The sequence below is a fragment of the Oncorhynchus clarkii genome, chromosome 2, assembly GCF_045791955.1.
Source record: "Oncorhynchus clarkii lewisi isolate Uvic-CL-2024 chromosome 2, UVic_Ocla_1.0, whole genome shotgun sequence".
Lineage (NCBI taxonomy): Eukaryota > Metazoa > Chordata > Actinopteri > Salmoniformes > Salmonidae > Oncorhynchus > Oncorhynchus clarkii.
This window is the reverse complement of record NC_092148.1, coordinates 40022043-40038023: the sequence shown is the minus strand read 5'-3', so window position 1 is coordinate 40038023 and position 15981 is coordinate 40022043. Positions and strand designations below refer to the sequence as shown.

At 44.1% G+C, this 15981-nt stretch overlaps 1 protein-coding gene across 1 annotated transcript in view; it reads left to right on the top strand.

Moving 5' to 3' along the window:
• The first annotated feature begins 339 nt into the window (after positions 1-339).
• LOC139367905 (beta-1,4-N-acetyl-galactosaminyl transferase 4a) overlaps positions 340-15981 on the top strand; it is a 455096-nt gene continuing 439454 nt past the window's right edge. Inside the window, exon 1 of the mRNA XM_071106283.1 lies at positions 340-1262. Within this exon, the coding sequence (XP_070962384.1) occupies positions 1121-1262 (142 nt within the window). The 5' untranslated portion in view covers positions 340-1120. The remainder of the gene's footprint in view (positions 1263-15981) is intronic.

The window sequence follows — 15981 nt, the reverse complement described above, 5'->3', positions numbered from 1 at the left end:
ATGAGGATGATACCAGCTGATATCGAATCACTTCTCTGGGGAATATAGGAAAGCGGTCCAACTGATCCATTATCGTTAGCCAAATGACTTCTCCAGAATACGGTTTCATCAGTGTTTAACGATTAGGAACGGAACGCGTGGAGTTTAGATATGACAGTTGGTTATTACGGAGTAAGGTGGATCAGGCCATTTCTACAGTGCCACATAATAAACAGAGAGCACACGAGAGCAACCCTATAATGCTACGTACGACGCGCGGGTGTTGATTTGGATAGATCAAACCCTCTAGTCTATTTGGAAATGCGCATGTACAATCTCGAACTGTGACTCGCTCTGTTTAGTGTTTACTATGTCATGGAAACTCACTGCACGCTGTCGTGGGAGCGAAAGTAGTAGGATACTTATTTAGCCGCGATTTGGCAGCCTTTAGAATAGAAACACGTCTATTTTACAATTGTACGTTTTCTGATTTTTTTTCTGTGGAAGCCGCTCAGCTGTGCCCTCGAATTCGCCTTAATCTGGGGCATGATCCTCGTGTGAGAAATCGTTGAAATAATCAGCGTCGGGGTGTCAACGAGGCTAGAGCGAGTAGGAGATTTAGCTAGATTATCGCTGGACTGCTATTTTGTTCCCTTGGTCGAACACTGACCGAACCGCGGCTTCTGATCTGCCGCCTTTCCCTGCCCAAACTGCCACCGCAGAGCGCCTGGAATGCGACTTGGGGACCCTTTCTTCGTTTTTTTCTAGGAGTTTGTCTCCGTGGACAACGGTTCTCTTGCAGAGTAAGAACGTAAATAATAATTTACAATTGATAAAGTTAGTCTATAGCAATGACATGAAGCGAGTCTGGAGCGCTATTTTACGGTCAAATTTGGAGCACCAGAGAATGCGTTTTTTTCATTTAGAACTCAACTAAATTCACTGTTGGCTTTAGTGTCGAACAATGGATACACCACGGATGGACTAGGGGACTACACCTCGATCTCATCCAAGGAGTACCGGTTAGACACGATTACTTCAGTAACCTACTCCTCCAGAACCGCGGACGGTTAGTTCGGTTAACGAGCATCAGTCATTCTCCCCATTCTGCAGCCGGTAAACGGATGATGTTTGAGCGAGGATGCTGCGCTTCCCCGTGAAGAAAATTCGGAAGCAGTTCAAACTCCTTCTGCTGCTTGTGCTGCTCACCTTTGCCGTGTGGTTCACCTACCTACACATCAATCAGGGCAAAGCTATCAAACTCCACTTCAACTACGGCAAAGGTATGATGCATTTTAAACTGCCTTTCATGTGTGAAGTTGTGTTTTTGAGTGAAGTGGTAAGTGAAGTCATGTTTCATAGGGTTTGGCTTTTATGAACTTTGTCCGATGTGAATTGGAAATATGTATTTTTGATTTATAAACAATATGCAGTGCTGCTGGTGTTGTGACTTCTGTGGTTGTTTTTCCCTACTATCCTGGTTGCTTGGTTGTTTGTCACTTAGTGCCGAAGAAGTATAATTTTGCAGGAGTAGAAATAGTAGAGAAAACAACATCTCCTCAATAATGACCAATACACAGTCAAATCGCAATTTTTAATTCAACTCGTATAGGGTCACATGTAACATTATTTGGGGGTTTATATGGTCCCACCCCCATTTTGTGTTAACACTACTCTGGTCACGGCATGGATATTTTGGGAGTTAAAACTACACTAGGCCTAAATGGAGTAAATATCAAACTGACAGAGTTGCTTAATTTAACACACTGACCTGCCATTTTATTATTTTCAGTGTTGCTTTTAATCAACTTCCTTGCCATTTTACACTTTTCTGTGTTGTTCTGAATTAACAATCAACTCCAGCAGAGTTCACTTCTCTTTCAATTTACTTCCTTTGAGTTAATAGGGTGTAAAGTCTTATTTTAATATTTCTTAATGTTTTACATTGTGGTGGTTTGCAATGTGATATCCAATGTCTATTAGATCCAACTTGCAGGAAAACATGCAGCACTTTTATACAACCCAGAACGTGCAATTAGAACACCTGTCAGAGTAGGGAAGAAATACAGTGCATGGGGACCACCTACACCAGTGGCGGGTTTAGGTATAGGCGACATGGGCAGACGCCCAGGGCGGCATCTTGCCTGGGCTGGCACGGGGCGCCCACACAAAAAACAATCAGAATGGTGACATTTGCACGATCGGTTTTCTATCGCTCATTTGCACGTCACGTCAATAATATCATGTCACCGTGTGGGACTGTGGGTCAATTAACCTCGTCGGAGTGGGCTCCCCGATTCTAGTTTGTGAGCGAGGCAGGCTACTGCCTGGGAAGGTCTCCCACTCAGAAGTACGAGATGGGAAGGGGGGTGCGGGGGTAGGTTGATCTCAGGTCTCTCCACTGGAAGCCCGAGGTAGGGATAGTGGGGGAGTCTATCAAATAGCGCAACTCTAACTTTGTACAGTACTAATGCAATTAGTAAAATCAGTCACATATTGAAACCAACAATAAAAACATTCAACCTGCAGCATGCTGGGATATACAGTTTTTACAATGAGGCCCCTCCCAGCCTCACTGAATACAAAGTATTCTTGATGGAGTGAAAAATACTCTGTCCCAATCAACTCCAGTTATCAACACAAACTCCAGGGAGCGTATCACTCTCTTGAGGGTTAAGATAACTCCCAGTAGAGTCAATTCAACCCTAACACTGTGATTTTAACTATCCTTGATTTACTGTGTACCTTTCCTCTCTCTCCAACCTCACCTATGGGCCCTGGTCAAAAGTGGTGCACTAAATAGGGGAATATAGTGCCATTTGGGACGCAACATGGCTGCGTAGCGAGGCCAAGCCAAAGTGCAATGTGCTGCAGCCAGGTCGAAATAAGAGGCTGTAGTCTCATTAATAATGAACAGGCGGATCATGGAAGCAGCTACAGAGATCATGACATGCCAATCACATGAGAAAATGTGGGAAAAACACCACCCACTCTTTTTCAGTCACCCAACTATAAACCTAAATCCAATGACATGGTTCAAATTGTTGTTGATTTCAAGTTGAGTTCACGTTAGTTGGCAACTCGATCTAATGTAAATCAAAACGACATGTTGAACTCACATCTGTACCCAGTGGAAACCGCTGGGTTCTTAAAAGGCTTGTCACAGCTGTGTACATTGCTTTTGGTGGCTTGACATGTTCCTTGTGAATGATGTAAAGTGACACCTTGTAATTATTGAATCCTTGACATGTGTGTAACCCCCGTATTGGTATAGGTTAAGTGCAGTGGATACCCTTTCCTTCTGATGTTCTCTGGCTGAGCGAGGGGTTTTCCCTGCGCTAGAGCCTACTGATGATGACAGGGCTGCGTGTGTGTGTGTGTATGTCGCGTGTGTTTGAAAGGCCGGTGGGTGTTGCCCCATTTTGTTGCTGCCTTACTGAAGGTGAGTGGGCTTTAGTTAAATGACAGAGGTTGGAGGGGCTTAAATTGTTCAAACAGATTGGCAGGTTTTGCATTCTTGCTATACTTACAGTGCCATATTCACAACACTTGACTGTTTTCAAATGTTGTTGTGTTACAGCCTGAATTTAGATTTTGTGTCACTGGGTTGCACACAATACCCGATAATGTCAAAGTGTAATTATGTTTTTAGAAACAAAAAAAATTATAATGTGAAATGTCTTCAGTCTAAGTATTCAACCCCTTTGTTTTGGCAAGCTAAACAAGTCAGGACAAAACATGTGCTTATTAACAAGTCACATAATAAGTTGAATGGACTTACTCTGTGAGAAATAATAGTGTTTAACATGATTTTTGAATTACTACTTAATCTCTGTACAACACACGTACAATTATCTTTAAGGTCCCTCAGTGGAGCAGTGAATTTTAAACACAAATACAACAACAAAGACCAGGGAAGTTTTCCAATGCCTCGCAACGAAAGGCACCTATTGGTAGATGGGTAAAAAAAAAGCAGACACTGAATGTCCTTTTGATCATGTTGTAGTTATCAATACAGCCAGTCACTACAAGGATATAGGCGTCCTTCCTAACTCAGTTGCCAGAGAGGGAAAAAAAACGCTCAGGGATTTTACCATGACGCCAATGGTGACTTTAAAACAGCTAGAGTTTAATGGCTATGATAGGAGAAAACTGAGGATCAGGGCCTAAAACGAACACCTGCCACCCACCAAATGCGGGTAGATTTTGTCAATGGCAGGTAAGAATGTCTAACTCACCAGCCACGTTGGCGGGTGGTCACACACAGGGCTCTACAATTGCAAGCATTTCTTACAAATAGTCAAAAGTCAAGTGTGAGCCATGTGTGAGTAGTGATTTATAGCAAGATAAATGCTGCAGTAGATGTTTTCAAATTATTTATACCGTTTTGCTTCATATCTGGTGATGCACAAAGAAATAGGACTGCTACTGTTATAGCTATCCCACCTCACGCAGCAACACTGCCTGCTGGGGGACTTTGTTCACTGTGAATGAAATGTTGAAAGATTTGTTTTTGGAAGCAATGCGCACAGGCATAAAAGTTGGTCTAACTACTGAAGTGAGATATTATCCTCATGTTTCTTGGATATTTACATTGTTTTGTTCAAAAGTTAGGTTGTTTTTAAATGTTTGAATTCATTTCCACTGCTAGCGAAGAGAAGAGATGTCGTCGCCCTCTACTAGTGAGATTCTCACAGGCACCTGTGAAGACTGGAATGGCCACGTTACCAAGGTAACCTTAAAGAGGCAGCTGAACATTTGTCTCATCTGTGATATTTTAGTTTAATGACTCAGGTCTAAAAATACATAAATAATACATTCCTTGTATTAGAAACATTACATAACATGCATTTTTGTGTTTTTTTGTGTAGTTAATGCAGCAAAAAATATTTTGGCAGGTAAAAAAAATATGAGTGTCTGGTAGATTTAAAAAAATGTATCTACATGCCACAGTGGCTGGTAGGCAAAGTTAGTTTTAGGCCCTGTTGAGACTGGATCAACAACATTGTAGTTACTCCACAATAATAGCATACATGACAGAGTGAAAAGAAAGAATCCTGTACAAAATAAAATATTCCAAAACATGCATCCTCTTTGCAATAAGGCACTAAAACAAAACTGCAAAGAAAATTGTCAAATAAATGAATGTCTTGAATACAAAAGAGAGTACAAAAGTGAGTACCACTCTTCATGTTTTCAAGCATGGTGGTGGGTGCGCCATGTTATGGGTATGTGTGTCATTGTCAAGGACTAGGGAATAGAGTTAAGCACAGGCAACATCCTGGAGGAAAACCTGGTTCAGTCTGCTTTCCTACAGACACTGGGAAACAAATTCACCTTTCAGCAGGACAATAACATAAAACATAGGGCCAAATATACACTGGGATTGCTTACCAAGACGACATTGAATGTTCCTGAGTGGCCTAGTTAAAAATGTGACTTAAATCGACTTGAAAATCTATGGCAAGACTTGAAAATAGCTCTCTAGTAATGATCAATAACCAACTTGAAGAATTTTCTAAGAATAATATGCAAATATTGTACAATCCAGGTGTGCCAAGCTCTTAGAGACTTACCCAGAAAGACTCACAGGTGTAATCATTGCCAAAGGTGATTCTAACATGTATGGACTCAGGCGGGTGAACATTTTTTCTTCCAATTTGACATGACAGAGTATTTTGTATAGCACGTTGACAAAAAAATGACAATTAAATATTAGTCCTATCTTGTAACACAACAAAATGTGGAAAAAGTCAAGAGATGTGAATACTTTCTGAAAGCACTGTACATTAGTGTGTCTGAAACACACACACACACACACACACACACACACACACACACACACACACACACACACACACACACACACACACACACACACACACACACACACACACACACACACACACACACACACACACACACACAGGTGTCTCTTACACACACACTGAAAGTCGTTCAACAGGTCAGCAGTCCACTTTACCCAGCCAAATGGACAACATTTCTTTCATAGTCCAAGGCTTTATTAGTGTAATAATCACAAATATGCAAAACAAGGACTCTAAAAAGGGTTTTAATATTCTTGGATGACAATTATGGGTTGTGCTTTTTGAGTTTGTTGTTCATTTTTTTCTCTCCGTGCTTGTGTTAAGTCCATTATTAACCTGGGACAATTCTAGCTGTCTAGGAAAGCACACGTTGAGGTAAACCCCCATTTCTGCTTGTGCCTTAGATTCATTTTGGCTAAACAAATCAAATTTACTCATACAGTGCCCATTGAATCATTGGGAATTCCATTAAGTCCTGAAGTGACCCAGCTACTCACCAGAACTACATCACTCCAGGTCCCCCTGGCTGAAACCTACGTTGTATTTACCAGAGCGTTGGGAGCGCCACTCCCCCCCGAGGTGGCCCAGCTGCTCTCCTGACCGACATCCATCTAGGCCCACCCAGGCAAGCCCCCAGAGCAGCCTAGCTCACCAGCAGATCATCACAATTCCGCAGTGCACAGTCCACAACACCAAGGTCTGCACCCCGTTCATTCAGAGCCTCGACTAGCCATAGTTAAGGAGGCTTCTGCTTCAGTTGTGGAGCTACAGCCAGCTGCTGACACGGGGCCTGTTCTGGCTGCCGTTGTTCTGGCTGCCATCCTCTATTCCCTGTGAGGATTCCCTATTGGTCGAGGCAGATGCTCGTCTGCCTGAGGTTTGACTGTCTGCTACCCTGGAACCTTAAGCCACGTCTCCACCCCTGCCAGCTTCTGGCACAGACTCCTGCTCCCCCGGTAGGCTCCAAGTTTCCGGATATACCAGGCCCTTAGTCTCTGGCCCTAGTTGCAGGCTCAGACTTCTGGCTTAGGCCCCTGGACTGCTGTCTTAGTACTAGGACCTCAGTCCACAGTCCCCTGCACTAGCAGCCTCTAAGTATCCTACCCAGCTAGGCCCTACATTCATTTGCAGGTCTGCAGTCTCCTGCCCTTCTCAGATCACAGCCCCCTGCCTTAGTTGGTAGGCAGTTGCCTAGTCTGCCAGGTTTAGAGCCTCCTGCCCTACTAGGCCCTAAGTTAGCTGCTCCATTCGCGGGTCTGCAGTCTCCTGCCCTGCTCAGATCGCAGCCCCCTGCCTTAGTTGGTAGGCAGTTGCCTAACCCGCCAGACTTAGATCCTCCTGCCCCGCTAGGCCACAAGTTACCTATGCTAGGCTCTCAGTCCTTAGCCCTCTTCGGCTCTCAGTCCCTAGCACTAGGTCTGTTGTCTCCAGCACTAGTTGGCCATCTGTCCCTTGCCCAGGTGGGTAATCAGGCTCCTGCCTGGCTGGGCTCAGAGTTATCTTTCCTCTAGTAGGCCCAAAGCTCTATTGCTCTCCTAGCACTCAATTTTTTTCCCTGTCAGTTCCAGCACCATTTTCCCTGTCAGGTCCAGAGTCAGTTTCAGTTTCCCAGTCAGGTCCAGAGTCAGTTTCCCTCTCAGGCCCAGAGTCAGTATCCCTGTAAGTTCCAGAGTCAGTTTCCCTGCTAGGCACAGAGTCATTCTCTCTATCAGGTCCAGAATTGTTCTCACTGTCAGGCCCAATGTTACCAGCACCAGACTCCCATCCTTCAAGCGTCCTAGGTGCGCTGTCCCCAGACCTAGTCGACCTTCAGTCTCCTGCTCTTCCAGGCTTTAGGTTCTGTGCCCCACTAGGTCTGTGATCTCTGCCCTCAGTTGGTCTACAGCCACCCCTCCTAGTGCTACACGCTAAACCTCCTGCACTAGTTCCTGGCCCTGGGTTTCCTGTCCTGTTCAGCCCTGAGTTGTCTGTCTTTCTAGGTCTGCAGTCCTTGCTGCTAGCCAGATCACAATCCCCAGTTTCAGCCGGTGCCCAGCCGCCTGTCCTAAACTCCCAAGTTCCCTTCTCAGGTAGGTTCTCAGTCTCCTGTAACACCTGGCCTGCAGTCTTTGGTCATAGTTTTAGGTTGTATGTTTCCTGCCCTGCTAGGCCCTCAGCCCACTGACCTGGGGGACCCACTGTTCTCTGACCCAGGGGGCCTGCTGTCTCCAGTTCTAGGGGGCAGCCCACCTCCCGCAATGGAAGACCCTCCAGCCCTTGCACCTGGGGAATCACCTGACCTCGTCTCTGGGGACCAGTTTGCCCCTGCTTTTGAATCCCTGATGAGCCTCATCCAGGTGTCCCCACTTGCTCCAACATGGGAGCCATCGCCATCAGTAGTGGTGAGAGAGTCACCAACCCCAGCAGAAGCCATCGAGCTGTCAACAACAGCTGTGGAAGGCTTGCCACATTCCTCTGCAGTATGATCCTCTGCCACACTGTAGCGTTCTATGGCGCAGCCCAGAACTGTCCCTCCCTCATGGGGTAGCCCTAAGCCCCTTACATGCACTGGAGCCGGCATCCTACTAGCCCCCATGGTCCTCTAAGAGACACCCGCAACCAGCTACCCTTTTACGGCCAGATGCACACAAGGACCCCAGCTAGTCTGGTCCCTTCACTGCTCTGCCCCTCTGTCCTGCCAGATAAGTCCTGCCCTATTTGAGGCCTTTCAGGATGTGTGGATTTCCAACAGAAAAATCCAGGGGCAGCTGTAAAAAAAATCTGACCCTTTCAATCTGATTGGCCTTTAGGTCTGTCGATCACCTGCCTATTCCAACCAATCAGGACGCTTGGAGACACTCCAGGGCCCTGACACCTCACGTTAGTGAGTGTTTACATGCTGTCACAAGAAGAAGGAAGTGCACTAACTAGCGTAGAGGACGGGGAAGGATCAAGGCAGAAGTGGATGCCAAGTCGAGTAAAGTTGAATATGATGAATGGAAAACTATAGTGTCCAAGAATAAAACAAAAAAGGAAATTGCCAAAAATTGTAATGGATGGTGAGTGTAGGTCAGATAAGGATTTGTTTCCTGTTGGGATTAGTTTTTTGAATAAAGACATTTATCTGAGAAACCCATTTGAGTTATCGAAGGAGGTAAGTATGTGTAGGGAAAAGTGGAATCAATCAGATTGACCAGGAGTGGGCTTGTTCTGGTTAATTGTGTTTCTGAAGAGCAAAAGAAAGAGGCTTTGGGAATCACAAGATTTCAAAATTCTGAAGTATAATACTTTGAACTGCGAAGTAGAGCACGGGGGTGTCGATAACGGTAGATATTGAATACTTCAAGAGAATCCAATGCAATGTGGCATGATATAAACATATGAGTGAATGCAATGGTAATACAGGAATATTGATGTAAATGTAAACATACTGCCCGAGAGGGGGAGAGAACTGATCCTACGGCTATTAAGATTTAAGGTCCTCTCTGGCGTGGCTATAGATCTTGTCTGAGGAAATTAGTTACTGTGCATGTGCGAGAGCATGAGAGAGGCAATAGTGCCCCCTAATACAGCAGTATCTAAGGCTATACCTTGCAGCGGTAGCAGGCAATCAATATAAACATTGCTAATAAAATAGTAGTGAGTAGGCTAGTTGCACTTAAAACACACCTGTAGCAATAAATAACAATATGAACTAAATTAGATCGCATGTACAGAGTACACAAATCCTTGTTATTGACTTTCAGTTCCATTACATTACACATAAGAGTCATTTGACAAAGGCGTCTTCTGTAGGGGCAGTTTTGTTTTTAAAAGCAGCAATGTTCAGTCAGAGCATTTAAACACATCGTTTGTGGTACGGTTTTGGAAGCATAAGGACCTTGTCTTTCATATCAGTGAGAAATCACAAAAAACAAAAGGTTAAATTGATACATACCTTTAGAGGGTTACGGTTCACACACAGCCATATTTCAATGTTACAGCACTTGTTTACGTGCTAATTAGCTTTCTGCATCTCCAAACACCTCTGTGTAAACGGAAGACAGATTGTCACTGAAAAATACTGTCGGCTGCAACTGTGTTAAAACCGGTTGAAACAGTTGACAGGAAGTGTGTATTTTGAATTTGTTAAATTACTTTGATGTGATATGAAAGTAAGAGGGATTTATGTTTCTAGAACTTGTAACGATTGTCTTCCTCTTCTGATGGGGAATAAGAAGGATCGGACCAAAATGCAGCATGGTACGTGTCCATGATAACTTTAATAACTCGGAACACGAGAGAAAAAAAACCAAAAGAACAAAGTGCAGGAAAGAAATGAAAATCGAAAACACAGAAACGGAAACTGTGTTAAAACCGGTTGAAACAGTTGACAGGAAGTGTGTATTTTGAATTTGTTAAATTACTTTGATGTGATATGAAAGTAAGAGGGATTTATGTTTCTAGAACTTGTAACGATTGTCTTCCTCTTCTGATGGGGAATAAGAAGGATCGGACCAAAATGCAGCATGGTACGTGTCCATGATAACTTTAATAACTCGGAACACGAGAGAAAAAAAACCAAAAGAACAAAGTGCAGGAAAGAAATGAAAATCGAAACAGTCCCGTATGGTGCAAACACAGAAACGGAAAACAACTCCCCACAAATCATAGTGGGAAAATAGGCTGCCTAAGTATGGTTCTCAATCAGAGACAACGATAAACAGCTGCCTCTGATTGGGAACCATACCAGGCCAAACACAGAAATACAAATACGTAGAACAACACATAGAATGCCCACCCCAACTCACGCCCTGACCAAACTAAAATAGGGACATAAAAAAGGAACTAAGGTCAGGACGTGACAGAACTGTACCGCAATTGAAAAACAATTTCAAATAGATTCAGGAAAAAAAGAAACGTCCCTTTTTCAGAACCCTGTCTTTCAAAGATAATTCGTAAAACTCTAAATAATTTCACAGATCTTCATTGTAAAGGGTTTAAACACTGTTTCCCATGCTTGTTCAATGAACCATTCACAATTAATGAACATGGAGCTGTGGAACGGTCGTTAAGACACTAATAGATAACAGACGGTAGGCAATTAAGGTTACAGTTATGAAAACCTAGGACACAAAAGAGGCCTTTCTACTGACTCTGAAAAACACCAAAAGAAAGATGCCCAGGGTCCCTGCTCACCTGTGTGAACATGCCTTAGGCATGCTGCAAGGAGGCATGAGGACTACAGATGTGGCCATGGCAATAAATTGCCATGTCCGTCCTGTGGGACACCTAAGGCAGCGCTACAGGGAGACAGGATGGACAGCTGATCGTCCTCACAGTGGCAGACCACGTGTAACAACACCTACACAGGATCGGTACATCCGAACATCCCACCTGCGGGACAAGTACAGGATGGCATCAACAACTGCCCGAGTTACACTAGGAATGCACAATCCCTCCAGTGCTCAGGCTGGAGAGGCTGGACTGAGGGCTTGTAGGGCTTGTAGGCCTGTTGAAAGGCAGGTCCTCAACAGACATCACCGGCAACAACGTCACCTATGGGCACAAACCCACCATTGCTGGACCAGACAGGACTGGCAAAAAGTGCTCTTCACTGACGAGTCGAGGTTTGTGTCACCAGGGGTGATGGTTGGATTTGCGATTATCATCGAAGGAATGAGCGTTACACAGAGGCCTGTACTCTGGAGCAGGATCAAGGTGGAGGGTCCGTCATGGTCTGGGGCGGTGTGTCACAGCATCATCGGACTGAGCTTGTTGTCATTGCAGGCAATCTCAACACTGTGCGTTACAGGGAAGACATCCTCCTCCCTCATGTGGTACCCTTCCTGCAGGCTCATCCTGACATGACTCTCCAGCATGACAATGCCACCAGCCATATTGCTTGCTCTGTTTGTGATTTCCTGCAAGACAGAAATGTCAGTGTTCTGCCATGGCCAGTGAAGAGACCAGATCTCAATCCCATTGGGCACCTCTGGGACCTGTTGGATCGTAGGGTGAGGGCTACGGCCGTTCCCCCCAGAAATGTCTGGGAACTTGCAGGTGCCTTGGTGGAAGAGTGAACAGCAAGAACTGGAAAATCTGGTGCAGTCCATAATGAGGAGATGCTCTTCAGTAAAAATAATAACAGGAGCTGGCTGAAATAATGTAATAGCCTACATAGATAAAAAAAAAAGGGGACATCCGTTCACTGTTTTCTTGCTGCTCAGCTTGATCTTTTGATGGACCCTTTTGATGGACTCATTTGTGATTATTGTGTCGAGATAGGTAAATTACCAACACTGGCACTAGGGTTTGAAAATAGAAACGCTTTAAAAGGTCAAATTTGCAAAAAAATCCTGCGTTTGACAATTGCGCTGGCTTAACGCCAGCCGAAAATAGAGCCCATTGATCGTTTCACTAGATCAAAATAATACGTGGAGTAAATGCTTGCGTTCCTATCACATTTTTCATCACGTCTTCAAGCATTTGATGCAGTATGAGCCAGGGTTGTCACGGTACCAGTATCCCGATACTACAATGCTGATACTTTCCCATGGCAAAAATAAAAACAAGAAGCAGACTCCACTGTATAGTCCTGTAGAAACCTGCATGTATAATAGTGTGTTTTTGCTTAAAAAAAACTAAAACAAATGTGACAACATACGGGTGACAACAAAAGGTTGTTTGTTTCCAACAAGTTTGCCTCATGTTTTGTTTCCTTGCCATAATATCGATAGTATTGTGACAACCCTAGTATAATGGATAAGTCACCGCTATTCACCATTAACTGTAATGCGATCTTATCGTTTCTCAGAGCTACAGTATATGTGAGTAGTTCCTTATTTAGCCTGTACCATGATCACACGGAGAGTGTATACTGCACACACTGATGTCATCTCCTAGCATGTTTTGCACAGATCAGTCCCTGTGTGCTGCTGTGTATGGTTTACTACTCGCCTACGTATTATGGCATTCGAAAAGTATTCAGACCCCTTGACTTTTTCCACATTTCATTATGTTAAAGCCTTATTCTAAAATGGATTAAATAAATATGAATCCTCATCAATCTACACACAATACCCCATAATGACAATGCAAAAACAGGTTTTTAGAAAAGTTTACAAATGTATTAAAAATAATAAACAGAAGTACCTTATTTACATAAGTTTTCATACCCTTTGCTATGGGACTCGAAATTGAGCTCAGGTACATCCTGTTTCCATTGATCGTCCTTGAGATGTTTCTACAACTTGATTGGAGTCGACCTGTGGTAAATTCAATTGACTGGACATGATTTGGAAAGGCACGTGTCTATATAAGGTCCCAGAGTTGACAGTGCATGTCATTGCAAAATATCAAGCCATGACGACAAAGGAATTGTCCATAGAGGTCTGAGACAGGATTGTGTCGATGCACACATCTGGGGAAGGGTACCAAAAAGTTTGAATGTCAAGCATCACGTCTGGAGGAAATTTTGCTCCATCCCTACGGTGAAGCATGGTGGTAGCAGCATCATGCTGTGGGGATGTTTTTCAGGGACAGGGACTGTGAATCTAGTCGGGATCGAGGGAAAGATGAACGGAGCTACTGTAAGTACAGAGAGATCCTTGATGAAAACTTGCTCCAGAGCGCTCAAGACCTCCAACTGGGGCAAAGTTTCACCTTCCAACAGGACAACGACCCTAAGCACACAGCCAAGACAACGCAGGATTGGCTTCAGGACAAGTCTCTGAAAGTCCTTGAGTGGCCCAGCCAGAGCCCGGTCTTGAACCCGATCTAATATCTCTCGAGAGACCTGAAAATAGCTGTGTAACAATGCTCCCATCCAACCTGACAGCTTGAGAGGATCTGCAGAGAAGAATGGGAGGAACTCCAAGTACAGGTGTGCCAAGCCTGTAGCATCATACCCAAGAAGACTTATGTAAATGTGATATTTAAGTTTTTTATTTTTAATACATTTCAAAAATGTCTAAAAACCTGTTTTTGTTTTGTCATAATGGTGTATTGTGTGTAGATTGATTAGATTATTATTATTTTTTTAATCAATTTTAGAATAAGGCTGTAACATAACAAAAATGTAGAAAAAGTCAATTGTTTCTGAGTCCTTTCTGTGAGTGTTTGCATGCAGGCAAGCAGGCAGGGAGAAACACAGGGAGGCAAGCACACACGCAGGCACACGTGCACGCACACACGCTCGCAAGCAAGCAAGCACGCAGGCAGACACACACGTGCACAGATTCCTGCTTTAAAAGCACTCACTCATGTACTGTGGTGGTAGCTTAGGCAGTTATAGACTGATTGATGGTGGTTTTGTATCAGCCTCTGGTTGCTCGAGAACAACTGAACTCCGAACAACTTGTGTGTGTGTTTGTATTGTGAGTAAAATCATATGATACGGACTGGACAAATGAGGTGAAACATGATTTCCGTTTTTTGGGGGGGGGGGCAAAGTCACTTTGGTTTGGTTGAAGTTCGTGGAGTCGGTGGATTTTGGAACAGAGTTTATTTAATCTGAATTTGAATGAGGAAGAGTGTTGGTCGGCAGGCAGCGGCGCATTTTAGATGAGGGACATGTCAGCTAGCAGCACAACAGACACCCTGTTCCCCATCAACAGGTCCATTGAGGGGCTGGATGGGGGAGGATGGAGGATGGAGCTGGGCCGGCTGAGAGAAATGTCTGGGGAATAGAGAGCTCTTTTGATTGACCACAATCGCACACACATGCGTGCGTACACAGACGGGAGGGAATATGCCCACCGCACACACACACACTTGCACCGTTGTGTAGTGGTTTTTCCTGTGTTATACACACTCTCACCACTCGACCAGCTTGACATCACACCTCTAGGGGACAGGAAGGCAGTAACAGGAAGTCCCAGAAGTCCGGACAGATTGGCTGCTGGGTTGCCCAGGGAGACGACATATGGAAGAGGGCGTAGTGTTATAGAATGCCCAAACATTCCTTAGCTGAACCAGACCTCCTGATTGGAGGAAAAGCATTCTGAATCTGGATTCTAGAACTAGTAGAGAACATGTTCATTTTTGTTATGCGACAAAGCATGCTCATGTTCAAAAGGGCACACCGCGGAAAACCGTTTTGCAATAAAAAACAAAATTACATTTACAGTGTCATGAAAACAGTATTTGGCAGTGAAACACAATGGTGGTGCAGGTGAAAACTGAAGCAGATATGACTGGCTTAGTCCATGTAATGTGTACACACACACACACACACACACACACACACACACACACACACACACACACACACACACACACACACACACACACACACACACACACACACACACACACACACACACACACACACACACACACAGATATCTAATGAGTTGTATCTGCATTGTTGTTCTCTTGCCTCGTCAATACCCACAGGCCTCTCTGCTGTCATGGCAACCATGCACTCCGATGTCACCTCTCTAAATTTGGCCGCGGCGGTTGTCACGGTCGTACACACTTAAATTCTCTTGCTAACACATGCTAACACACACACACATGATAACACATGTTGACACACAAACACTAGTACACACACTAACACACACTTACACGCATGCACGCTAACACACACAGACGCTAACACGCTGCATTATTCATTATTTCTGTTGCTGTTATTGTGCATCTGCTTTAGCAACAATTGTCTGTAGACTCTGAACTGCTAGTCTCACTCTCCAAACCAATTTCAATGTTTCCATGTGGTACTATTGTTATGTGTTACCAGAAACCACAGTGCTACTATAGACGAGCCATTTCAAACTCATGTACAGTGTACAAACTCATGTACTTTCATTTGGCAAGCCAAGTTAAATTATACTACTCTGAAGGGAGCAGTTTGTGATTTGTAAGTGTGTTAGCCAATGCCAAACGCAAGTCACAAGTGAACCCAGTTGGTCGGTTTAGTTTAACAGATTGCAGATCATTTAGAAATGCAGCGAGATTCCAACCATACAGGTTCAGGTGCTACAACACTGCCTGGAAAATGCCCTCCATTCACCTGTTATGGTATCAAAAACGCCCTCATTTGCTGTATAATTTAGAAATGTTGGAACTGGGCCATGTCAGTTTCTAAAAGAAAGCAGAATGGCAATTTTTTTAGTATTTCTATAGAGGTGTGGGCAGAATGTTTTAATCTTTTGCAATGACTTTTTCAAATAAAAAATGGATAGTGAATGCCGAACACTATATCTACTGT